The 20,049-nt window shown below is 46.5% G+C and overlaps 3 protein-coding genes across 4 annotated transcripts; 2 read left to right on the plus strand and 1 right to left on the minus strand.

Moving 5' to 3' along the window:
* The first annotated feature begins 2,541 nt into the window (after nt 1-2,541).
* Nucleotides 2,542-3,450, plus strand: LOC111590598 (uncharacterized protein At4g15545). Its single transcript, XM_023301395.1, has 2 exons — nt 2,542-3,102; nt 3,198-3,450. Exons 1-2 carry the CDS (start codon nt 2,902-2,904, stop codon nt 3,288-3,290), a joined length of 294 nt encoding a protein of 97 aa, XP_023157163.1. The 5' UTR covers nt 2,542-2,901; the 3' UTR covers nt 3,291-3,450.
* Nucleotides 3,451-8,949: 5,499 nt separating this feature from the next.
* Nucleotides 8,950-10,894, minus strand: LOC100279269 (putative RING zinc finger domain superfamily protein). Of its 2 annotated transcripts, NM_001152290.2 has the most exons (4): nt 10,543-10,894; nt 10,317-10,438; nt 9,893-10,173; nt 8,950-9,810 (listed from the first exon to the last, which is right to left on the minus strand). In NM_001152290.2, the coding sequence occupies exons 1-4, from the start codon at nt 10,599-10,601 to the stop codon at nt 9,262-9,264; spliced, it is 1,011 nt and encodes a 336-aa protein (NP_001145762.1). In that variant the 5' UTR covers nt 10,602-10,894; the 3' UTR covers nt 8,950-9,261. The 2 variants fall into 2 exon arrangements, with proteins under 2 accessions (NP_001145762.1, NP_001311050.1); NM_001324121.1 differs by having other exon boundaries at nt 8,957-9,810; nt 10,317-10,738.
* Nucleotides 10,895-14,838: 3,944 nt separating this feature from the next.
* LOC103637677 (glutathione S-transferase T3-like) lies at nt 14,839-15,956 on the plus strand. Its single transcript, XM_008660263.2, has 2 exons — nt 14,839-15,273; nt 15,363-15,956. Exons 1-2 carry the CDS (start codon nt 14,839-14,841, stop codon nt 15,954-15,956), a joined length of 1,029 nt encoding a protein of 342 aa, XP_008658485.1.
* Nucleotides 15,957-20,049: the final 4,093 nt, after the last annotated feature.

Genomic DNA, 20,049 nt, shown 5'->3' on the forward strand with positions numbered 1-20,049 from the left:
TCCGGGCTGGCCCAGACAAGGCAACATGGAAGTATGTTGCCATTACGGCGGTGTCTCCACTTGCTGTCGTAATGGCAGTGACGTACACCTGCAAGAACTCCGATGGATTTGACGTACCGTCGTACTTCTCCGGCAGGTGGGGCCAGAACTTGGATGGCCAAGTCGTCGCACGGAGATGATCCGCGAGCGCGGCGCAGCCCACGCCGGCCAAGGGGACACCCGCCTGGATCCGGGTGCCCGTTGGAGTCTGCGGTGCAAGCGCAGCAAAGTCGTAGTCGAGGTTGCGACCCTCGACGTTCTGTCGGCGCTCACGCGCCCTCTCCATAGAGACGCGGGCATGCTCGCCCGCACACCTGTGGTTGAGTTCTACCCGCAGGTCATTAGACCTCTCCAGAGAGATTGGAGTGTCTTCTCCCGCACGCTAACGGTTGAGCTCCACCCACAGGTCCTCAGTCGGTGCGGCACTCACCAAGGGGGAGCGCACTGACGCCGACGCCTCGTGTTGACGCCGGGATCACCGAGGTCTGGGCCTGGTTGAGCCAGAATGCGCCATGCCGAGTAGACGGTCGACATCATCACGCCATTACTTCATGGCCCCTGGCGAGGCCGTGGAGCTAGGAGGGTGGTGCAGCAATTCTCTGGCCACAGAAAGCGCCCTAGGCGCAGCCCTAGATGCCCTTGATGTTTGCGCAGGAGTGTGCTGCCGCGCGGAGTGCACAGCAGCAGCACCAGGCGTGGGGAGGTTGGTGGCCCGCGGTGTGGAAGACGCAGCTGCTTCTTCCACCATGAAGTCCTCGGGCATGAAATCTTGGTGCTCGACGATGTGGACCATGATGTCGAGCAGGAAAAACAAGCAAAAACCTAAGCCTATGTCCCCTACCTGGCGTGCCAAATGTCGGAGATGAAATTCTCCGGCCGGGTGGCGGAACGCACCCGCCCTAAATCCTTAGATGAGGAAGAGGCCTAAGCATTTTTCCTGTTACATGGATTCAGAATGAACACAAGAACACACAAGAGTTTAGAGTGGTTCGGGCCGCCGGAGCGTAATACCCTACTCCACTGTGTGTTGTATTGAGCTCGAGAGCTTGTATGAACTAGTGAGTCTGAGAGTCTAAGTGAGCTTGAGCCTAAGTTGTGTCTGCCTTGTAACGCCGTGTGCCCTCCCTTTTATAGCTCAAGGGGGAACGTACAAGGGTGCTGAGCCCCGACATGTGGGCCCAAGGGCAAAACGGAGGGAATCCATATAGAAGTATCCAATGCCAGTGTCGCCCAGAAGATCGCCATAATGTCCGTAGTTCATATAGTATTAATATCTCACGGCTGCTTCCTCGGTAACGCGCGAGTCATGATCAGCACAGTGTATGCCGCAGCACGGGTGTACTGCCTGCCAATGGAATGGACAGGCACGCCGCCTGCAGGATGGCCTGGTCGCCGCCCGTCAGCGAAGTGGACAGGGCACATTAAATGCTGAGGCGGCACATCGCCTGCCGACAGGGCTCATTAAATGCCGAGGCGGCACATCACCTGCCAGTGGAATAGATAGGCGGCGCGCCTTATCCGCAATAAATGCAGCGGCCACGCGGCCCAGAGGCCTTACGTCAGGCTCCGCCCACTGGCTTACGTCACGGACAGTAGGCCACGTGGCAGCATCGGGTCTCCGCCTGAGCGAGGAGCAGAAGCGTACACGGTATGGTCCGGACACGTGTCGGCTCCGGACCCCCGCCTGGCCTTGATTAAGGCCTGGGTATTCTTTGTCCTAGAATCCCGGGACCTTGCTGTGAGTGGCCTGGACCCCTCACAGAGGGGTTCGGGCACGACCGTGGAGGTTCTAGACCTTACCCGGAGGTCCGGTCCATACACACAGGGGTCCGACACTTTCCCATGGGGGTCCGGGTCCACTGTTGATATCCCGGAGTATATCGTCTCCTCTGGCCACGTGGCGACCCCGGAGCCGTCCACGTGGTGGGGTCGGGTGCTGTTTACCACGCGATTAGAGATAGCCGCGTGGGCACCGTGCCTTCATATTGTAGTAAGGGGTACCCCTGTTTCAGGGTACCGATAGTGATGATCCTCACCACTTGTCCATTGGTCACCCTTCAAATTGATAAAATAGGCATTATTTTCCTAAATCATGCATAGTAGATTGAGTCCTTGAAAATAATTTATGCATTTTATGGAAAATAACATATGTGTGGTCCTTGTAATCACCATTTATTAGTGGCAACCAGTAATGTAACTATAAAAAGCAATATGTCAATGTATTGATATCAATTATTGCTTATTACAGAATGCTAAACAGATCTATTACCACTAAATTCTGACTAGATTGGTTCAACGATATTAGTCGATGGGCTCAACGACATGAAGTTCTTCGTCCTATGCAGTGAGATAGGCTCTGGTGCCATTGTTGGTAATGTGTATACTACGTACTAACATATCTACTATATTCAAACAAAATAGCATATCTCTACTACTCCTTAAGAGCAGAGTGTAGGCGTCCACACGCACGGTTCTGCCTCCGCGGGTCCACGCCCCTAATCTCGCACGGCGCGTCCGCGCCCCTACGCCACCTCCTCCTCCTCTCCCCCTCATTGCGTCGCCAAATCCGGATCCCTGCCCCAGCCCTACCCACCGGAGTCGCCCGTGCACTAATGGAGGAGGAGGTAGAGTCGTCCTCGGCGGTGGCCCTTTTGCTGGTACTGGTGGCGCTCGTCGTGGTGCTATCGATGGCGCTACTGGTACACGGCCGGTGGCGTTGGGGACCACCACCAGCGCCACCAAGAGTTGATCCACCTAGGCCAGGCACCCGCCCATCCCCCGGCGGCGGAGACGGCGAGGAACGAGGCGGGGGCCGCGGTCGCGCCGGGCGTCGACTTCCACCTTCCCGACGAGATCCTGGCCATGATCCCCACCGACCCGTACGAGGAGCTGGACGTGGCGCGCAAGATCACCTCCATGGCCATCGCCTCCCGCGTCTCCCGCCTCGAGGACGACGCTGCGCGCCTCCGCCGTGACCTTGCCGACCGTGACCGCGCCGAGGCCAACCTCCGCGCCTGCCTCGACGACTCCGACGCGCGCCTGGCCGCCGCTCTCGACGAGAACGTAAGCACCCCGCCCGAACCTTCCTTTGCCAAAATTGTTCCCGTAGAGTTGTGGTATGTAATTGGCTTATTTGCCTCTCATCCTTTGGCGTGCAGGCGAAGCTGGCGAAGGAAAGGGACTCGCTCGCGGCGACGGTCAAAAAGCTGACCAGGAATTTGGCGAAGGTGCGTCCTTTACTAGCTTTCTAGGTCCATCTGATGTGCGAATTCTATCAATTCTGATCTGAAGTTTTGGCTTTGGCATGAATTGTTATGTGAACCCTGCAACATTTGATTAGAGGTGTGTTTCAAGTGTACATTTACTGGAATTGTTGGGGACTTTGATCAGACACTGTTCTTTTAGTGTTGTTTGCTTGTGTATGTCAGAAATGTGCTTTTCAGTGACCTTGGTTTTGGTCACTTGGTAGAGATGGGACAAACACACATTTGATTGTTGTCACTTTGTATGATACGATGTGTCTAGCCTTGTTTGTACCGTAGTTGTCATCGCAGTGGAGACGGGAGAGTATGTCTTATATTTTATGATTTCTTACTTACTATGTATGATCGAAAAAATACAATTTGTGATTTGATCTTGATGATTTGGACAACACAGTAGATTTTTTTAGTTTGACCAGATGGTTCAGCTTTGGCTGGGTACAAAATTGTGACAACTGCAGGCGTTTTTCTATCTTTCAGTCTTAGTTAAGGATTTTGTATGGAAAATAGATAATTTTGCTGCAAACATTGAAAGTTGAAACTGTGACAAATTTAATTAATGATAGTTTAGAGAAGCCCGCCCGTAGTAAATAATTTTGAACGCAATGTTATTAGTACCAGATTGTCAAGCCAATTTGTGGAAACTGATTCAATAGAGAAATATCATAGATATAAGGGCAGGTTCAGTTACTACTTTAATGCCAGTTACTTTACTTTACAGTTTCAGGCACAGTGTTCCAGAAACTATAATAATTTGTTTGTGACTCTGATCTATAATAGGGTGAGCATACCATTTTCTTGGGGGTCCAAACTTACCTGTTGTATAGATTTGTATTTTATGATAATTCAATTGAAGTTGAGATGCTCTTATCTTTGCAGGCATATTTTTCCCCAACATGCATCGTTTTAATGAAGAGAGCGAGCATGGCCTTACTGTCGCCAAGAGAACAAATCTGAACCTGCTGCTTGATGAAAAGGACAAGCCATGAACATCTGACTAAAATGGAGTAACTCATAACCTTTTATTTCTTGGAAGGATCAATCTTAATCCATAGTTCGACCGATAGAGCATTAGTTCCTAGCCAAAGCTTCATAAAATTCTAACCAGAAAGTTATGCCATATCACAATCCAAAAATGTTCTACATTCGTAAAAAGAAATTCTAAAATGTTTTAATTCATAAAATGAGATTCTAGCACTCTCTTGCTTGTTTCTGTAACCTGTACAAAAAACGCTTTTGCCCTGCTATATAACTCTTTGTGCCACATCTCTGTGACATAATATTAGTGGCAGAACAATTTGGAGACCCTAACCTTGGAATTGTCATTTAGTTTTCTTTAGAAATAGAAACAAGAAGTTTATTAGATTGCTTACTTTGATGAACTTTGAGAAACTAAAAAGCAATGGTTTTTGGTGCCTTTTGACAATAAAGAGATCAAGTTAACTGTGATTTTCATTAGAGATGAAAATTTCAATCAATAGTCAGTATAGTGTACAACTTTGCTCGAATAGCCACATAACTTTGATCATACCTATATGTCTCCAATTGTCAGTTATACTTCACAAGTTATGTTTATACATGTGTTCTGAACCTGCCATGCTAAGTTTACCTTGAAAGCAACGCTTTATGATTTTTTTGGAATGTTAAGTTTTCCTGGAGAGTTGAGATTGAGCATGCTCTTTGTCTTTTGACACTAGATCTTTAGGATTAGGAGAGAACCGGTAGAGAAGATCTGGTTATTCATGCTTTACACTGAACTGTACTTTCATTTATCATTTTAGTCCATTATTGGTTCCGCTTGTACTCTGTTTGCACTTTCCTGTACACAAATGCTCACATGGAGAGACATATGTAGATTACACAAGATGTTGCACTTGTATTGCAAGGTCATCATGAATAGATTAGAAAATGAACATCTTGGTGTCAGACATCTTATTTGCGAAACACTCTTGTGCAGAAACATCTATTACAATATCAAAAAGAAAAAAACTCGACCGGGGTGGGAATGACCACCCTCCCTGTATTATATTAAGAAGAGACCAAAACAATGGTCCCGGTCGAGAAAATCCCCGAACCCTGGCACCCATCACTAACGGGTCATCATCAACCGTCCACTCTATAACGGCCCAACCGGAGGGCGCACATGACATCATAACCAGAGAGCAGATGGGGCACAACGAGGGGATTTTTTAACCAAGCCTAAAAATTGTCCCTGAGGGGAATCAAACCGAAACTTGGAGGTGCTACTGAGAAACCTTTAACCACTAGGCTAGAGGCCCTTTCGCTCGATTGGCAATATCTGTTGTGGATAAAAGCAAGGAGACATGATGCCGCCGCGATCATGGATGTGGGGACACTATGGCCGCGCCCACCAGGGTGTGTCCCTTATTGAGGCCCAACACTGTGTACTATGTTGTGGATCTCGAGGGGAGAATATGATTATATGTTGTTGCAACACACAAACATTGCACTATTATAATATATGAGAGAAATTAAATTCATCATGTGTGTCTCATACAAAAAATCATCTGTTATAGGTCATTGCCTCACTGATTAAGTTTTTGTTTCCTTTATTTGCTTGAATTGATCAGTCTACAATCTATCCTTTGCCTAATATCCTGGTTCCGCAGTTGTTCTGTCCATCCAAAAGCAGTACATCGATTTTTAGGATTGTTGCATGCATCCTAACAAAGCGACTGTGAAAAGTAGTCCACTTGTTTATTGGTAGCTGGTTTGCTACTTTTGATTACCCTACAAAGGGATAAAATTGATTATGATGCTTATAAGTGTATGGGATTGTAGATAATGTTGATAAGAAAAGATGAGTGATACCACATACTTGTTTTTTAGTGTTGGTCTTTTCCTTTTGCATGATCATCGAACTATGTTCGTCGTCTACTGCTCACGGGAGCCGGTGAGGTGCCTGCTAGACTCGGCGGAAGTGGAGTTTAGTTACGATGTCGACATCAGCCTCGTGTCCGTCGACCTGCTCATGTCGGACAAAGAGTTGTACCGATGGAGGCCGGAGATTATGGTGTAGGCCGTGACACGCGTGCGCAGGAGTCGGTGTCGGCGCTTTTCTTGGGACTGATTAATTCTAAGTTGGACGACCATTGACATTTGTGATGTGCACGAGATGTATTGTGGTGTCTCACTGTATAATTGGTACTGGGAGTATGTTTTGCTACGTCCGTATTTATATATCATGTGTGCTCTGAATGTTGTATAATACTAAATAATAAGACCATCTCCAGCAGCTTACCCATACTCATATTCAAACTACACTCTACAAACAATACAATCTACAGTGCAAAAGGTGTTTTTGTGACCATATGGGTGAACTATTGTACATTGCACCTATATGATCACTAAAAACACTGTTTTGCATCGTTTTATATTGTAGATTGCACTGTTTATAGAGTGTAGTTTGAATATGGGTATGGGTGTAGTCTGATTTGCTGGAGATGGTCTAAAGGATGATCTCCTTCAATAGGAATCTCTTATCTAAACAATAAATGTTTTTAATAGGAACCTCTTATTCATTTCGATCATGTATTATTAACTTAGGAGATGCCTATTTCGATTAATAATGACATTGAGCCAAATTTTGGTTATTCGAAATGGTAGACTTCAACATTTATTATGATTATTATGTTGATGCTTGATAGCATCACTAAATAATGACCTGCGCGTGCACAAGTGCCCTCTGTTGCAATGCACGGGCATATACCTAGTGAGTAAAGAAGCATTGATCGTTACAACTACACACACAACACAACGGAATAAGAGCACATTTATATAGTGGAAGTAGTCACACATTTTCATGTACCATCAGCAGCAACACCTTCACCCTTTCTCCTTAATTTCGTTGCTGATTAACACCGTGGCAACATATCTTTATGGTATCTACAAGTGTAAGAATAAAAATACCATGACGCATGTGTGCTACCATCATGCGTGTAGAGAGAGAAACATCTACGGTGTCTTAGATACCCGCAACTGTAGGTGGATAATAGTGGCAAAGATGATTTTTAGCACACTAGTTTCTTCATATATATTGCTTTTTGCAATAAATTTTTTATTTTAAATCATGTTAATAATATTATAAATATTTTTTCATATATAAAATGTTCAATAGTTGTCGTCGTTGACTGCATCCTTACTCACGAGGTACCATAGCACCGTAGCAGCTATAACCAGCATGAGCAACAGAATGGTCAGCCGAACACACCCCACTGTGGCTCGCAATCCTATCTCTTCCTATATTCTAGATTAGGCCTAGCGTTCGAGTTACCCGATTTTTCCGGGTCGGGTAATTTGGATATTTAAAAATCGGGTAATAAGAATCAGGATCCGAAATATACCCGTTCACAATCTCTACCCGAAATTTCGGGTACCCAAAAAATTGAGTTCGGGTTTCCCCGAATTACCCGGTTGTAATATCAAGTAGTAAAGACAATGAAATTAAAGTAAATATTACATGTAACAAAATAATATATTTTTTTTTCATCAAACACACTACACTGCTCATAAGTCTCATACATATTGATTGGTGTTCATTATTTATATATTAGTACACCATAAATTTGCAATCATAATACAATAATACAATGGTTCGGATAAATCGGGTACCCAAACTCACAGTCCGTATTATCCAAACTAAATCGGGTTTTCAGACTTGCTATCGGAATTAGTGATCGGTAATTTGGATTTAGATAAATCGGGTTTACATAGGTAACTTTTTTTGGTCTGCGCTATTTCGGCTTGATGCCTCCCTTCCACCGGCCACCGCTAGCTGCAGGACGTATATCTCAAGTGCAAGCCAGGCAGTCAACCGTGGTGCCATGCTTTATGCAGTGATGGTTGTGTGGGGGCGTGTGGCATAGTATGGAATTGCACACCACTCAATAGTGTTGCGTGACGCCGTGACGATCAGGGAGATCAATAACTCGTGTAGTCTTCCGGCACACCCATCCGGCCCCGGCACACAGAACCAGAGGCCAGAATACGCGGGAACCAACGGTCTCCCGCGGCAGAAGTGGGCCCCGCCAGACGCCGACCCTACTTTGAATCAGCCCATCAGTGCAGGTGGGCTCGCGCGGCCCAACCTCTCACCAAAGACTGAGATCTGGTGACCGGTTGCGAACTTCTCGCGATCACGCGATCCGGTCATCCCGCCATGGACGGTTGCGGTTGCCCTCGCGCCGAATTCAATTGTTGGCCAAAAAGCCATGCAACCGCACGCCGCCGCGCACCCCCATCTCCTTTCCTCCAAGAAAGACCCCGCTCCCACCACCACCTCTCTCTGACTGAATGCTGCGCCTGCGCGGCGAACAACCGACAGGGCAGCCGCGACGCGCGCCCGATCAGGATCGCACGGCGACGCCAGCGTATGTACGATGGCGATTCGGCGATCGGGCGTGGTCGTCACGTGACTGGCCGCGTCTCCCGCCACCACGCATCACGCGAATCCGCGCCTCGCCTTTAAAACGCATCGTCCCCAAGACGCTGCTGCAGCTGTAGCGTTCAAGCGTTGCACTGTGTGTATGTCACGTACGGAGCAGGAGGGTACCAGCAACTGCAGGGCCAGATGTGTACTACTAGACTACTAGTGCGCGATAAAGCCATTAATTAGGCGGTAAAAAAGTGAAAATTTTGCACAATCATTCATTGCCTTCCAAAATGTACGTACTGGGGTCCATGGTCGATCATATGCCTTCCAGAAGAAACCAAGGGAAAATAAAGCAGGAACCTAATCCTATTCCTAGCAGTACTAGAAGAGATCGACTTATATACTAATAGAAGGATTATAATAAACAACTGAGAGAGGGAGAGAAAAAAAAAAGAAGCAGAGAACGGACTATCATGAACAATTCCCCATTTTCACGGATCATTCCTTTTGGCAGGAGCAACGATTTTGTCTTGCTTTTTCTTTTAGCATTTTCCCCTTTCCTAAAGCTTGCTAGGAGAAGAACACTTGCACGGTGCCGGTCACCGCGCCACGGCACATGGGGCAGGCAGCCGCGACGGCGCCGGCAGCGGGGACGGCGGGCTCGCACTCGGCGCAGACGCAGAGGTGGCGGCACGGGAGCAGCACGACGGAGGCCGAACGCTGCCCGCACGTCCGGCACGGCCTGGCCAGCGGGCGCGGCGGGGCGACCTCCACGACCCTGTCCGGGTCGACGAAGCAGGACCCGGCGTCGTCCGCCGCGGCGCCCACGTTGTCCTCCTCCTCGGCCTTGCCCCTCGCCTGCGCCGCCGCCGCCTTCTGCAGCTGCGCGTGGAGCGCCGCGGCTGTGGACTGATCCGCTGCGTCCTTGGCCTGCCACGCCGCCGCCTCCGCCCTCAGCCGCGCCACCCGGTCCTCCAGGTCCGCGCGGCGCCGCGCGGCCTCCGACGCCTCCGCCTCCTTCTCCCTTACCCGTTGAGCAGCCGCCGCCTCCGCCGCGCCGACCAGCGAACGGTAGTGCCGCCGCCGAGTGTCGGCCAGCGCGCGCCGGAGCCTGTCCGCCTGCAAGGCACAAGGAGCACATCAGCGACATAGGACGGTCTCTGGTGGATACCGACGGCGACAAACGACGCACGGTTCTTACATGTTCCTGGATCAGCCGGTCCATCTCGTTCCTGTGCTGATCGCGCTGCGCGGCGAGCTCTTTAGAGAGGAGACATGAGGCCGAGGCCGAGGCCGGGGACGTGCACGACACGTGCTCCGAGCCCTCGTCGAAGTCGAGCCGGAGGCCCATCGCCGTCCGCTTCTGAAGTTGCGCCAGGTTGATCACCTTGGGCCCCTGCGCCTGCGGTTGCTGCTGCAGAGAGAAGAACTGCGACGACATGGGCTCCGCCTCGCGCTGCCGCTTCCTCCCGCCGCCGTAATCTATGTGCACACAGCAACCCGACAATTAAGTCCCCGGCGACCTTTTCACGATCCGAAATCGGAACAGAAGGGTGCGGTGCTGCTGCCCAAGAAGACGAAATCCGCCGCGGAGCCAAGGAGTGCGCTTTGTTTGATCTGCTTACCTCCATGCGAGAAGTCCAAGAAGAGGGGCGGAGCCTGAGCCTGCTGCGGCGCCATAGCCTCCTTCTGCGCCTGATGATGCAGCTCCATCGCCGCCGCCAACCGGCTGCCCTCCGGCGCGCCGCTGACAACCCAGACGCTCAAATCACCCATCCGAATACGATCCAGCAGACCGACGATCGACGCGGAAGAAACGATTAGAAGATGCACAGCGGCCACGGCAGGTACCTGACGAGGAAAGGGGACTCGCGGTGGTAGTGGTGGTGATAATGCGCCTGGACCGCCATTGCTGGAACCGGGGCAACCAAATCAATCAGGCAGCCGAGAGAGAGGCGACGGACGGGTGGAAGCACGCGCGTGCCAAGCGTGTGAGTCGGGTGGGCAGTAGGAGGACGGAGAGAGTCGCGGGCAACGCGAACGAACTGGTCCACCGCCTCCTCCTCGTCCTCGTCTTAAGAGGGCGTCATGGGGCTGGCTGCTCCTGTCCAGTCTCACCTGCTTCGCGCATGCAGGGATGACACGGGTGGCAGGCTGTTGGCGTGGCTGGTGCTGGCTCGATTTCATGAGGAGAGAGGGTTGGTGCTGATGCGCTGGTGCCTTTCCGTTTTCCTTTCATATTTATCAAAGGAGATGCTTAACGTTAGCGATGGCTAGCGTGAACTGTCTGGCAATTTGTGATTTACTACCATATACTGATACACACGATTGGAACTATGTACATTTAGACCTTTTTAAAAAATAAGGACTAGTTTGGAAACCACATTATCTCAAGGGATTTTCATTTTCCTAAAGAAATTAGTTCATTTTTCTTTGAAAAAATAAGAATCTCTTGAGAAAATTGAGCTCTCAAACTAGCTCTAAAAGAAACAAATCGGTCTTAGAGAATTCTAAACCTATAAAAATTGTTATATCTTCATTTTATATAGAGAATTAAATTATTTCTTCCAGTTCCTATGGTTGAAGGAAACTAGCATGAGGTTAGAAATCACAATTTTTTCCTTATATATATTTCTATGATAATTTATGTACTTTTAAGGCTGGCCGGAGCATGTAAACGCTTCTCTTCTCTAAATATAGAGTAGATTTTCTCAGCTCTCTCTTCCAACAACGTCCTATAAACATAGGTTCATTCATATATACAGATTTTATCCCTTCTCTTTTTTATTCTTTTTAATACTTTAAATAATAAATTAAGCAAAACTAAAATATGTATTAAATATTTAAGGGTGCGGTAGGTAAAAATCTAAAGCAAAATTTATCTCTAATATACATGATAAGATATGGAGGACGTTACTAGAGATAAATAACATATAGAAAAGGGAATATTTTAAAGGATACTCTAAAATTAGGATGTAAAAAGAGATACAGATGACACCGAAAGTCTAAGAGTATTAGGTTTCTAGAGACTAATTTTTAGTTTCTCTATTTCATTTCATTTCATTTCATTTTAGTGTCTAAATTACTAAATACGGAAACTAAAACTCTACTTTAGTTTTTTGTATTTAGCAATTTAGAGATTAAAATAAAATAAAATTGAAAGACTAATAATTAGTGCATAAAAACAAAACACCCGTTAAGTTGAGCTAAAAACAATATTCGCCATCGAGGACAGATGAAACTGCAATATATTGTCTGGCCACTTCTTTTCTTTTATTTTATTCTAAGGATATACTGCCTCGTAGCGGTGAGCACAAAATGTTGGCAAAAAAAATGTTAAAAGCAGAACACGGTGGGGGCGCGGTTGGTGCCATGCCAGTGACATATTTCATCATGTCACAAGGCTGTTGGAGTGATATGTTACTCGGTAAGCAAATCGTTCGGTGGCACACTGGCACTACAGCACATTTTGAAATGATATACTCCCTCTGTTTCGTTTTAGATGTCGTCGCTATTTATAGATTGATTGTTAGAAACGACTTATAAAAAGAAATAAATGAAGTAGTTATAAACAAAATACTGTAAAAACCACAGATATAACAGGATTAAAATCACAGTAACCCGCAGCGAACAACCTTTGCAGTATATCTCTACGGATGGATATGGATGGGTGGGTGAAATATCCAAGGCCCCGTTGGGAATACCCCGAGTAAAAAGATTGGAAAACAACGGGCGTGTTCGGCTGGCTACAAGCCGACACTGTTGCAGCTGTTTGGACTGCTGCAGCTGCAATCCATAGAGAGAAAAATACTGTAGAAGCCGCAGCCGCAGCCGGATTGCAGCCGCAGCAAGCCGCAGCGAACAAGCTGAACATGTCTACTTTATCGTAACTATTAGTAACTCAACTCACAAAAGCGACTGAAAACGAAGACACGTCGAATAAAACACATGTAGAGTCGTTCTGAAGTTGTAGCACCGTCTGCTCCGGTCGATGTCATGCCGATGCACCAGCTAGTACAATTCGAGGGAGAGAGAGAGAAACGTTCTTTTAGTACAGCAAGATTCGGTCTTGGAAAATTGAAAATGGCTTGGCAATTGATCACTCCAGAGAGTCCAGCCTGAAAAACGCCGATTCTGAGCCTTCTTTTTCATGCCTGCGCGGTTTTTTTTTTTGTGTGAAATGGCCATTTCGTCTCGTGGCATGCACCGCAAGGCAAGGAATTAACTCTTCTCGGTTGCAAAACGTCCAAATCTGCTGATCCATGAGGCTGCAGAATTAAAACCCGTCGGAGCCTGCTGACCCCGCAGCTTCTCAACTTGTGCATAGTAGGTAGCAGCCCCTTAGGCTAGCTCCAACAACGCACTGTAAAGCGTTCTGTACTCTAAATTTAGAGTTCAGAAGCGTCCTCTAGACGCCCAGCAAGGACCTCTAAATGACACTCTAAATTATAGATGACGCCGCACGCACCCTAGATGTGGAGACTTGGAGACGTGCACTATCCGGGCGAGTCGTCGGGCTCGCGCGGGGGTGAAAAATCCGAGCGCGCTGTACTCCCGTCGCTGGCGACTTCGATCCATCTCGGCGAGGGGGCCTCGCGGCGCTGCTCGTCGGCGGAGCCGGGCAAGCTGGGCTCGAAGAGGCCGTGCTCGAGCGGGTCCGGCAGCGGACCGCTCTCGGTGGTTGGAGGCAAGGAGGTGGCCCGCGAGGAGACAAAGATCCAAGGGTCCGGTGCAACCGTCGGTGTTCGTCGCCGTCGAACCGCCATCGCGAAGAAGCTGAGAAGATCCACGGCGCCGACGAAGGAAGGTGCGCAGAAACGCAAGCGCATCTCGTCACCGCCATCTTCATCGTCTTCCACTAGCTCCGGTGCTCCAGATCCGAAGAGAAAAAGGTACCCATTGCAGATCCATTGTGGTTTCTATGATTGAAGTAATTGATTTTGTAGAACTCGTCCAGATCTAGGGTTTATGGTTACGCCAACACACATTCCATGCTTGTAAGCTTCATTCACCAGTTGGTATTGTTTTGATTATTGCTATTGACAGTGAGAACAATTGACTGTGCTACAAGCTTTGTTGTTGTATGAATGGATGTGTATTCACAAATACTTGGCGACAGGTTTTGACACACTAAATCATCATCACTAGGTTTTGTCTTCATAATTGATGTTCACATTAACCAAATTTCATTCTGCTAAAGGTTATGTTGTTGTAGGAAACGTTGTGTATTCACAATGACTTGGCGAATGGTTTTCACACACAGAATGATCACCACTAGGTCCTGTCTTCATTATTGATTTTGACAGTCACAACATTTCATTGCCCTGTGTATTGACAAAAACATATCGACTGGTATTCACAATCCACTTGTACACACTCTCTACCATTATAATTTATGAACTAGGCCACGGTATACATAAAATTTTGACGTACATATATTAACACAACCATATGTTTTATGTAGACCATGGATTCGGAGAACGCAAAGCTCCGAAGAGCACTCGCTCATTTAATCAGAGTAGTGGAGGAGCGTTGTGCCGACATCGTCGATGTCGTCCACGGTGCCTTCCAACCAGTTAGCGGACCAGTCTTGAATGAAATGAATCGTGCATTAGTTCAGATCGAGGACCTCGCCAACGACCTTGATCAGCTTGCACTGGAAAAAGACTGGGAGATGGAGCACATGGCCCCTTCACCAATTGCTGAATCATCACAAACAGAGGATGAGCTTCTGATTGATTATGATTCAGAGTTAAACAATGACGATATCGTCGGCTATGACGACGGCCGTGACTACTCCACCGACGACACCTATCCCTACTAGATTAGCAAGCACCTAAGGAAATATGTGTATGTGCTAGGTTTATGTATGTCGTACTAGTCTTTTGTATGTGAACACAACTGATGTGTGCCACAAGTTCCTGCTTTAGTTCATGTGCTGTTTATGTTTGTCGATACCTATCTTTGGTAATGCTTAATGATATGAACTTTGCAATATATGTAGTCCTCGCCACTTCTGAGTTTGTTGTGCATGAGAATGTTTACAGTGTCATGGTTTCTATTCATTTCATATGGTTGCCTGAAATGTACTACACTTATTTAGTTCAATATGTTGTATTTTTTGTGCGAGTACCTTCATTGTACAGCATGGGTACCGACTGGAACCAAGTTATGGCACAATATGGAAGTTACCTATCCGAGGATGATGCCACTCAGTTTCAGAACACTGCATTTGCTCCTTCGCCTGAGATACCAGCCCAGGGATCACCAGCACCACCTCCAGTGAAGAAGGCTCCTCAACGCACAAAGCTAGCAAATTTCACGTCTGAAGAGGATATGAGGGTTTGTCAAGCTTGGTTGGCTGTGAGTTGTGATCCCATTGTGAACACTGGTCAGAAGCGTCAAGGATTTTGGAATCGGATTACAGAGGCATACAACTCTCGCAGAGGATCAATGCCAGAGAGGTCTACAAAATCTCTCATGAGCAGGTGGGACAGTATCAAAACTCCATGTTCTACATTTGCTGGATACATGATGGCTGTGCTTCGACAAAACCCAAGTGGCATGACTGATGCAGATAAGGTAAGTGTATGTACTATTATGCATATGTTCTTCATCAATGTACTTTACTACATCCCAGTGGTTCATTAAATGCATTATATGTTTTGCAGACATCTCTTGCGGCTACTCGGTTTGCTGCTGTTGAAAAGAAGCCCTTCCATTTCTTACATTGTTGGTCCATATTGAAGGATCAACCAAAATGGATGGACCAGCACATGGGTAACCAAAATCCTCCACCGAACCCTATTGCTACCCAATCAAATACTATTGACTTAGATGCTGGTGAAGACTCAGCTCCATCAAGTTTTACTTCGAAGAGACCGCTTGGTCGTGATTCAGCCAAGGAAAAGGCAAAGAAGCAAAGATCAGAGAACACATCATCCACTGATTCGGAGTACCTAACACGGATGGGTGAGCTTTCTTTGGAACGGTTATCTGTGTACAAATCAGTAGCTTCAACTGAGGAGAAGAAGTTGGAGTTCATGAAGAAACAGGAGAGGCAGAAACTCATATTGGAGAGGAAGAAGCTTAATCTAGAGAAGATGAAGATGGAACGACAAAAGGTCAAGGAGGAGACGGAACAGGAGGTTCTCATATTGAGCATGGATTTGACAAAATGTAACCCCCTCCTTCGACAGTACTATGAGGCGAAACAACAGGAGATTCTGGCAAGGGTTACTGGAAGCTCGTCGTCAAGCAAGTGAATGTTCATGAAGACATTGTAGTGGTTGAGGAAGTATTGTTAGTTGTTTGCGAAAACAAGTTTATTTTCAGCACTTGTGCACTTGACATTTTCCTGTTCTGTCATGGTTTGGAGAACAAGTTTATGTTTCTGCACTTGTCATTTTTCTGAGAATGGAGAACAAGTTTATGTTTCTGCACTTGCGCATTGTAGTGGTTCTTCAATACTGTTGTTGCATAATAATAGTAGACTTGCTTAATCATATTGCAGTAGTTGCATTACAGCATTACACATTGAAGTACGTACTATGTGACCAAGTTCATCTGTTTGCAGTACACATAATAGCTTGGGACAAACAGAACCTACGACATTACTGCATAGTAGCTTGGGACAAATAGAACCTAGGACATTACTGCATACTAGCTTGGGACAAACACAACATACGACATTACACATCTCACTACGACATTTTATTGATGGTAGAAACATAAACTACATACTTAAGTAGCTCCCGATCCAAGCCGCGCCCAGTGGTGGTGGATTAGATCAACCTGCAACTGATTATATTTAACTGGATCATGTAGTTGGTCGTACCTATTGTTTATGTACTCATTGCGCTCGGACATCGAACCATGAGAAGTGTCGGCCAAAACTCCGATGTTGTCGAAGCTTGTGTTCAAAGACGAAGGACCTTCATCTTCTACGATCATGTTGTGCAATATGATGCAAGTTTTCATGATATCTCCAATGTGTTGTGGAGACCAACCATATGCAGGACCACGAACTATGGCCCATCGCTTCTGTAGTACTCCAAATGTTCTTTCAATGTCTTTTCTAGCGGACTCTTGAATAGTGGCAAAGTGTTGTGTCCTGACATCATACGGATGACAGATTGTCTTGACAAACGCTGGCCAGTCCGGATAAATACCATCTGCTAGGTAATATCCCATGTTGTACGTGTGTCCATTGACAGAGAAAGTGACTGGTGGACTATCACCGGTAAGATGTGAATCAAACAGGTTAGAACGTTGAAGAACATTGAGGTCGTTACAGCTACCGGGCATGCCGAAGTATGCATGCCAAATCCATAGGTCATATGAGGCAACAGCTTCGAGGATCATTGTAGGGTGTTTACCCCGACCGGTAAACATCCCCTTCCATGCAGTTGGGCAGTTACGCCACTCCCAATGCATGCAATCGACACTACCTAGCATACCGGGGAAGTCGCGTGCCTCTCCAACTTGGAGAAGCCTAGCGATATCAGCACGAGTTGGTTTCCTGAGATAGTACCCCCCAAAAGCGGTTTGGATGGCGGTGCAAAAGTGTTTCAAAGCCTCATGTGCCGTAGATTCACCAATGCGTACGTATTCGTCAACGGCATCCGCAGGAACACCATATGCAAGGATACGTACGGCAGCAACAACTTTCTGAAGGGCAGATAGACCTAGCTCATCGGCACAGTTTGGACGTTGAACGAAGTAGGGATCCACTTGTTGCACAGCAAGAACGAGCCGCTCGAACACATGACGACGCATGCGAAACCTATATTGGATAAACCTATATTTCAGTACAAGTGTGAAGTACGTACTATGGACGTGAATAGATGTGCGTAACAAAAAACATACCTCCTCCGAAATTGTGCATCCGTGTACACCGGTTGCGCGCAAAAGTAGTCGGCTCGGATTCTTGCATCACCGCTGATATGGTCACGATGGATTCGAACACGACCGGGAATGGAACCAGCATACCGTCGCTCGTTAAGTGCACGACGCCTACGATGTTGGTACGTCGCAACCTCGAGGTCATGGTCTTCATCTTCCATGTCTTGCGCCATGCGACAAAAATATTGGAATCTACGAACGGGTTCATTGTTGTGGAGGAGTGTATGCGAAGTGTGAGTGAAGTGTTGAGGTAGTGAGTATTTATAGAAGGGATACGCTTCGGAGAGAAGCCATACTCTTGTTGTGCAGCCGAAGCTAGTCGATGGCTTCTTCAATAAGTGTCGTGGCTTACGGTGGAAGCATGACAATTTCTAAACATTTTTGCATACGATTTAAATACTGTGACACGTTTTTGAACAACAATTACAGAAATCATAAAATGGAATGTTATTTTTTGTTACAATTCGAAATTATGAATGAACCATTTTTTAGATTATTATTTGTAAAATTATTGAATACATTATTTTTATCATCCTTACAATTTGATGAAATGGGTACAAATCAAAGAAAACAAAAAAAGAAATGGAAAAAGGAAGTCTGTTAACACTGTAGCTTTAGGGGATCGAATTTAGGGGACGTTGCTGGAGACACAGAATATATAGAGGACAGAATCTTTTAGAGTGTGCTGTAAAGTACAGGGAATATTCCTTTAGGGGACGAAATTTAGAGGACGTTGCTGGAGACAGCCTTAGAAACTGAAAAAACAGAACCCCAACAACATGTGCTTGGCAGTGGCAGCAGCAACGTCTTGGCATTCACGACCTCCGTTTCTCCTGCCTTGGGAGAATGGAAGAATCAATGGAGTGTTTCAATCCAGACGTTTTCAGTTTGATCGGTTCATCAATTCATACGCAGGCGGCTACCGCCTACTGAGCGTCGTCCTCACCACGATGTGTGGAGCCGTCCTTCCTCGCGGAAACAGAAATACACGCTGAAAATGATCTGGACGCATATATCTTCCATTTTTTTTTATACACGCGATGTCTACTGAAGCCTTGTTCCCATCGTTAAGATCGAAGGAAGATCGCTGAAAATACCCGGCTTTCCGCTCGACTGACACCTCTTAGTTTATTAGAAATTCGATTCGGTTTCCGACGACAAAAAACTACGTTTGGACCCGTTTGATAAAAGCTTTAAATTTAGGCAAAACCGTTCCAACAAGTTTCGTCTGCCTGGGAAGCTATTTTCTCCTGATCAGCTATGCACTATTTAGTTCTCCGTGTTGAAGAAGGCTAATCTCTATCTACAAAACAAGAACGTAAACAGGAACTAGAAAGGACACAACTAAAAATTTGCTTAGAAAACATTAAACTCACATGCTGTCTCAAAAAAGGATGTACACAGAAATTGTTTAACGGCTGATTAATCTTATCGTCGATATGACACCAGATATAAGGGCATGTACAGTGGAGAGACACTAAAACAGTTCTCCAAGCACAGGAGACAACTAAGAGACTCTATTGTACAGTGGAGTGTCTATAAACGTAGTCTATTAATAAATACAGAATTAAATGTATTTGTATAGCATCAGATCGATAGAACAGACGACAAATTCGTACAGTGAGAAGTGAGACGTCTGTTGCTACTTGGTTTACGAGCCAGAGGCGTCTCTTCACGGAGAGACGGCTCTAAGATTTTTTTGCAAATAACCCCCTTAAACACCTTAAGAGTCTCTATATTAAACACCACTGTACATGCCCTAAATGGTACCAAAGAAATTAGTCAAAGAGAATAAAGGGTGTAGACTGAAGATCGATGAATCAACGCTACAAGCACACAAACATTTTATATAGCTTCGGGTTAAGTAAACGTAATACCGGGTGTCCTATGTGTGACAGGTGAATTAATGAAATCGGAGCTTACAAAGATCAAGGTGCTCAAAAGTAAAGGCGAATTGGACGGATCTAAAATTTCTTGTGCACATTAAATTGAACTGAACACCTCACTTTATCCCTTTTACCTAAGAGTCTTATCTATTTGTTGGCTCTGATTCGGAGCCAAACATTGGAGATATACTGCCTGACGGTGCTTTCTATGGCAGTACCGACGGTCCAAAGTGCGAGGTCGAACAGTCCGCGACCTCGCTGTAGGAGCGGGTCTTCCCTGTGTCGTGCCTGAAGGTCCACGCTCTAGACCGAACAGTCCACACGTGCGCAGAGGGTCAAAGGACCCTAGATCTTGCCTCTGGGACGGACCCCGTCAGAGAGGAGAGTTCCAAGGGGTGCCCTGGTATCGCCAGGCCACCCAGGACATCCTAGAGCGACATAGAGTTCTAGAGTGATGAAGAAATAGGTCGAGGGAGACTATACTACATCTAACTGCTACACATAGCACAATAAAATTAAAGGAACTGAAAAATGAAAGTAGATTTGATTGATTGGTTCGATTGTCGGG

Source organism: Zea mays, chromosome 1 (assembly GCF_902167145.1).
Source record: "Zea mays cultivar B73 chromosome 1, Zm-B73-REFERENCE-NAM-5.0, whole genome shotgun sequence".
NCBI classification, from domain to species: domain Eukaryota; kingdom Viridiplantae; phylum Streptophyta; class Magnoliopsida; order Poales; family Poaceae; genus Zea; species Zea mays.

Coding starts and splice junctions, on each gene's coding strand:
- LOC111590598 (XM_023301395.1), top strand. CDS start 2,902: ATGATCCCCACCGACCCGTACGAGGAGCTGGACGTGGCGCGCAAGATC. Junction 3,103..3,197: donor CCGCCGCTCTCGACGAGAAC/GTAAGCACCCCG, acceptor TTTGGCGTGCAG/GCGAAGCTGGCGAAGGAAAG.
- LOC100279269 (NM_001152290.2), bottom strand. CDS start 10,601: ATGGCGGTCCAGGCGCATTATCACCACCACTACCACCGCGAGTCCCCT. Junction 10,439..10,542: donor GAGTCCCCTTTCCTCGTCAG/GTACCTGCCGTG, acceptor CTGGGTTGTCAG/CGGCGCGCCGGAGGGCAGCC. Junction 9,811..9,892: donor ACCGGCTGATCCAGGAACAT/GTAAGAACCGTG, acceptor TGTGCCTTGCAG/GCGGACAGGCTCCGGCGCGC.
- LOC103637677 (XM_008660263.2), top strand. CDS start 14,839: ATGGGTACCGACTGGAACCAAGTTATGGCACAATATGGAAGTTACCTA. Junction 15,274..15,362: donor GCATGACTGATGCAGATAAG/GTAAGTGTATGT, acceptor TATGTTTTGCAG/ACATCTCTTGCGGCTACTCG.